This window comes from Octopus bimaculoides, chromosome 1, assembly GCF_001194135.2.
Source record: "Octopus bimaculoides isolate UCB-OBI-ISO-001 chromosome 1, ASM119413v2, whole genome shotgun sequence".
NCBI lineage: Eukaryota > Metazoa > Mollusca > Cephalopoda > Octopoda > Octopodidae > Octopus > Octopus bimaculoides.
The window spans coordinates 188,101,951-188,107,539 of NC_068981.1; the positions used below are offsets into that span (position 1 = coordinate 188,101,951).

Below are 5,589 nucleotides of genomic sequence, written 5' to 3' on the forward strand. Positions count from 1 at the left end.
CATGTTATAATTGCATACTTTATTCCTACATATGTTTCAAAGGATTACAACCTGTGTGATCCATAGAGATCTGTGATATTAAAATTGTAACCTTCTCTTCAGGGAATGCATGGGAATAATCTTAAACGTAAGACATTATGACCGAGTATGAAAACAATAGATGGATAAGGTTATGATGTGATTCAAATCACGTCATAACCTTATCCATCTATTGTTTTCATACTCGGTCATAATGTCTTACGTTTAAGATTATTCCCATGCATTCCCTGAAGAGAAGGTTACAATTTTAATATCACAGATCTCTATGGATCACACAGGTTGTAATCCTTTGAAACATATGTAGGAATAAAGTATGCAATTATAACATGCGTTTTCTCCATTCCTTAAATTTTTATATATATATATGTATATAAAATGTATTAAAAAAAGGCTCTAGTATAATAATTATTCTTCTTTACTGTAGGCACAAGGCCCGAAATTTTGGGGGAGCGGGCCAGTCGATTGGATCGACCCCAGTACGCAACTGGTACTTAATTTATCGATCCCAAAAGGATGAAAGGCAAAGTCTACCTCGTCGGAATTTGAACTCAGAACGTAAAGACAGACGAAATATCGCTATGCATTTTGCCCGACATGCTAACGTTTCTGCCAGCTCACCGCCTTGCTAGTATAATAAATATTATTAACTAAATGTACTTAATGTATGTGCTCTGTGTATTTTCCATGGATGCGATAGCGTGGCGGAATATATATAATCTCAAAACGATGGGTGTTAAAATCACCACAGCGTAATGGACAGGCGAGATAACTCACCTTCAATCCCGTCTTGGAGTGATGGACACCGTGTGGTTCACCATTTTTGTGGCTTGTCAACATCACATACTTGCCAGGGCTGAAAGCAAGTTATGTAACCAGTCCACGTCTTATATGCTCAGGTCTTGTAAAATCATGAGCTGATAAGCCCGGAAATTACATACTTAAAAGAAAATTTACATACGAAATAAAAGCGGTTCTAGTATATTATTAGTTACATATACTTCATATATATGCCTTGCATACATTAAGTATATGTAGTTAATAATAGTTATCATACTAGAACTGCTTTTATTTCATGTGTGTGTGTGTCTTTGTCCCTCACCACTGCTTGGCTACCGGTGTTGGTGTGTTTACGTCTCTGTAAACTTTGGCTGTTTGGCCAAAGAGACCGATTGATTCATTCGACAAAAATTCTTCAAGGCGAAGCTGTAGCATGGCCACAGTCTAATGACTGAAACAAGTAAAAAAAAAAAGATAAAAGAAGATAGCTCTAAAAAACAAATGGCGTGATCACAGCTAGGAATGCCTTTGACGTGTTAAGTACGATCGTACACAGTTGACCTGAAGTTAGAAATTACTAAAAACAACTAAGAAAGACATCTCACTCCTTGTGTTATATATGCCTGGAACGAAATCGATATTTCAGGAACAAGAAAAAAAAACATTTCTGGAAGCTATATTTTGTGACGTTATATCTATTGCAGATAATTCCATTCCTCCAAAGAATACCAATTTTATTCACCTCATAACTAAATATTCATTACAGAGAATATTGAAACTCAGTTCTTCATTGTTGGTCAATAACAGTTTTATTTTGTATTTGTTAATTAGACATTTATAATTGCTAAACTAATTAAGTTCAAAATCCCTTACTATATCATAAACTATGCTGCTAGCACACTGATAAATTCAGTTGTATCCTAATGATACATTTTTTTTTTTGTTAGAAAATCTTTTGTTTTGTTTAAAATTTTGTTAGCAAACTAATGACTGGATAGTGAATCATACCCAATAAATTGTATAATTCTTATTCACTTGGGAAATGCAGTTTGTCATTCAACACAGACGTATTTCTCTCAGGTTTAAATCATATATTTGCTGTCTAATGAAATAATTAATAAAGCTTTCAGATATATTTTTATTTATTTATTTGTCTAATGTTGATTATCACTGTAATTTTGATGATAGGTTTACTTAATCTGGTTTCGCAATCTGGTGCTAAACCGGAACAATTTTAAATAAATGAAGCTCGTCAGCTTTTCTTCTATATTTTGTTTTTTCATTCGGTGTTTGAAACATCTTTGTTAATTCATAGAATACCATCGTATCTAGTTGTCTCAACATTTAACTAACCACCGACATTTGTAAAAGCAGCTGTTTACTATCTTCGTCTTATTCAAATTTACTCTGGCTGATACACATTTTCACGGGAGTCAAATTAAAGCAGGGCGCATGTTCAATATTTATAATTTGAACTTTTTCGGAAGCTTACACACTTCAGCCACCACTGGATATGTTTCCAACGCAACTTTTCCTACTCCAAGAACACTGGCATGCAATATTCTTTAAAGCACAAATTATGTTCATTTTGAATTCTAGAACTGTATTAATATTGTGATGATTTATCTTATTTTAGTTGTCCTTTTGTGTCGTCTGTTATTTCTTACAGTAATGTTTTTTTCTTTGGTTACAGGGAACGTAAGTGGGAAGATGAAAACTTCCAAATACAATGCAGTTGACAGCTGGTAAGTTATTTCGGCAACGTTCAGTTTATCAAATTTAAAAGAATTTAAACCATAAACTCCTACAATCTATACATTTGGTGCATAAAAAAAAGTTGAAAAAAAAAAAAAGGTCAGTTGCCGAGTGGAACGAAAGGAGATATAAAAGAAAGTCCCCACCCTAAATATGGGTTCATGTGCAAGCAAAGCACCGACTGACAAAGTCATTTTACCGAAGCCTAATTCGTGTCAGTGTCATCTAATGGAAAGCCCCGATAAAGAAACGGACTCCATGATAAGTATTCAGCAAGACAAGACTTGTCTAAATTGCTATCGTATGCATCGACTTGATTTCAAATGTGGATCTTACAGGCGTATCAAATCAAGTGATACATCATCAGTCTCTCAAGGAACACAAACGGATATACCGCCACCAAATCGAAAGAGCCGCCATCGAAAAATTGAAGGTAAGTTACTATTTTACTAACAACCAGCATAAATTTATTAGTCTAAGCAATGGACCTGCAAATAATTATATATTATTTGAGTAAAAGTACTTTATCACATCCAGAAAGACTATCTTTCACAATATCCCTTTAACAACAGGCAGGAAACGATTTTAACTTCATAAAGGTTTATAGATTTACATTTAACATGTTCGTATACACTCAAACGTTGAAGGACCCTCTTTCAGTAACTGTCTCAGAAGAGATATTCACTTTATAGACAATGTGTGAAAACACTCTATACTTGTTTGTAAATGACGTCATCAGATAGTGGAGCACATATTCTGTGTCGTTGCGCTTTATTAGCTACAGATACCGAATACGTCGTTCGTGGCCAACTATGAACTGCCGTTCTTGTATATAAAAACAATAAATAAAAAATTGCTGGTGTGTATAAGGCTTTATCAAGCTGATGTTAATTAACTAAAGACACACTACACAGCGATGATGAAATTAAAGCTGCGTGTACTTATATTTAATACACTCTAGTACATTTTGACGTGGGAAGGTCGTTGGGGAAGAGAAATTCTCCTTATAAACAATGTGCGTGACGCCGAAATGAAATATGAATGACGTCATGAGACCGTTGGGCACATGTTTCTGCGTTGTTATGCTTCGTCAGCTACAGACACCATCAACGCAGAAACACGTGTCATGCGGTTCATTGACGTCATTCACAGTCCAACTCGATGTGTTTTCTCGTTTATTACCTGTAAGAAGGCGTTATCTTCCGACGATGTTATAGCAGCGAATGCTTTTCTATGTCTGACCATAAACCATCGTGTTACATATAATAAAAGTACGCAGCTTTGCTGTAATCGTCGTTGTTTAATGTACCTTCAATTTAATGATTTTGATTTTATTACTGTTCGGTAAATATTATTCTAGTTCATTCATTTGGTCCATTGCAATACGAGCTGAAGCTATAGTAAACCAAGAGCGAATACGACATAAATATTCATTATTTATTTTAGACCAGACGTAAACGATCTACATTCTTAGAAGAGGTGAACAATATGAAAATAGTCATGACACTTTTAAAAAACAAAATGAATACAAAACGTTTGAACCGGTCATCGCCATCGTGTCTTAATGGAAATGTTTAGCTGCCTCCCAAACTATTTATATACGCCTATAGACTAAGCTTGTCGCCATAGTAAAGAAAGATGAGGTGGATTCGGTTAGATCTTCACAATTGCTTTTCTTCTGCTCCTATTATTGGTGGTATACAATCAGTGTAGTTGTTATGGATAATTAATTGATGTTGCAGCTATTTTTGTCTGTATATATTGTTTTATGTTCAGAACATCGTTGAGTAGGTGGGCGATATTATTGTCTGTATTGTCTGCAGTCTTTGATGATATATGCATGTATTGTATGTCTGTATGTCTGTCTGTCTGCACATATGTATGTATGTATGTATCTGATGTGATTGCGATTCTTCCATCCCGTTCTATTTTATTTCCATTGTTATTGTTATCAAAGCGCTAAATAATTTGAATAGTTTTAAAATTGAAATGAAATATACTCATTGAAAATCGAACGGTGTTTTTATATGAGATGAAATATATAATGTTAGGCACATAAGGAGGCTATTATCCACGTGCACAAGTTCCCACATACTGTGTGTGTGTATTTTTCAAGGATTGGAAAAAAAGAACGCAACAAACGGAAAAAAATTAACAGACGGAAACGTTTAACAGAAACATCACAATCGGAAAATAGACGAAACCATAGTACTCAGAAAATTCGCAGCTGATTCCTCATACGTCAATGGTCAAGATATCAGAGTGGTTTCGCACTTTTACAATTCATACCACTCCGTCTTGGCAGCGCTAGAGCAGAGAACTTTTGGGAATAACTAATGAACGTATACGACAAGGACAAAAACAAGACCATCTAAAATAATATGATAATTGTACATATAGAACAAAAAATGATCATACAAATACAACAGGAGAAGAATAATTATATATAAACAGAGAAAGGCTTTACGACCGTCGAACAGACGTATATAAGTAACGCAAATAAGAAATGGAAAAATGTACAAAGGACAGAGCAAGACCGGTCTGGTAAAAGGCAGGGCGAAAAGGAACGACACCAACTTATATATATATATATACATATATATATCACTAGAAACGAAGCTGAAACGTGTATCTAATAAAAGATTCAATATAACATTAATTCCATATAGTTCATACAGACAGATCATATCATGTTAAGACGCATCATATATTGCCGGGTTAGGTTCTGTACAAAAGTCATTTACCCAAAGTAGTATATTTTGTCAATGATCAACGTAGCATGCATTCCATCCATATTATCATCAATAAATACCAATAGCACATGCCGTATGTATATAAAGCTATTACGGTGAGATATACAACGCAATATTCATACTTTGAATTTTCTGCGCGCCTATTGGCTGATTTTAATTTCCGTTATTACAGTTTTCATTTACTAATACACACACAACAAAAATACATATATGAATATATATATATATATGTATATATATATATATATATATATATATATATATA

The 5,589-nt window shown here is 34.1% G+C and overlaps 1 protein-coding gene across 9 annotated transcripts in view; it reads left to right on the forward strand.

Annotated features, from left to right (window-relative positions):
* LOC106875208 (dual specificity calcium/calmodulin-dependent 3',5'-cyclic nucleotide phosphodiesterase 1A) overlaps positions 1-5,589 on the forward strand; it is a 1,568,460-nt gene that overhangs the window by 658,694 nt on the left and 904,177 nt on the right. For all 9 annotated transcript variants that reach the window (XM_052973317.1, XM_052973316.1, XM_052973336.1 and 6 more), the window contains one exon: positions 2,510-3,004. In XM_052973317.1, coding sequence (XP_052829277.1) covers positions 2,725-3,004 — 280 coding nt within the window. In that variant the 5' untranslated portion in view covers positions 2,510-2,724. The remainder of the gene's footprint in view (positions 1-2,509; positions 3,005-5,589) is intronic.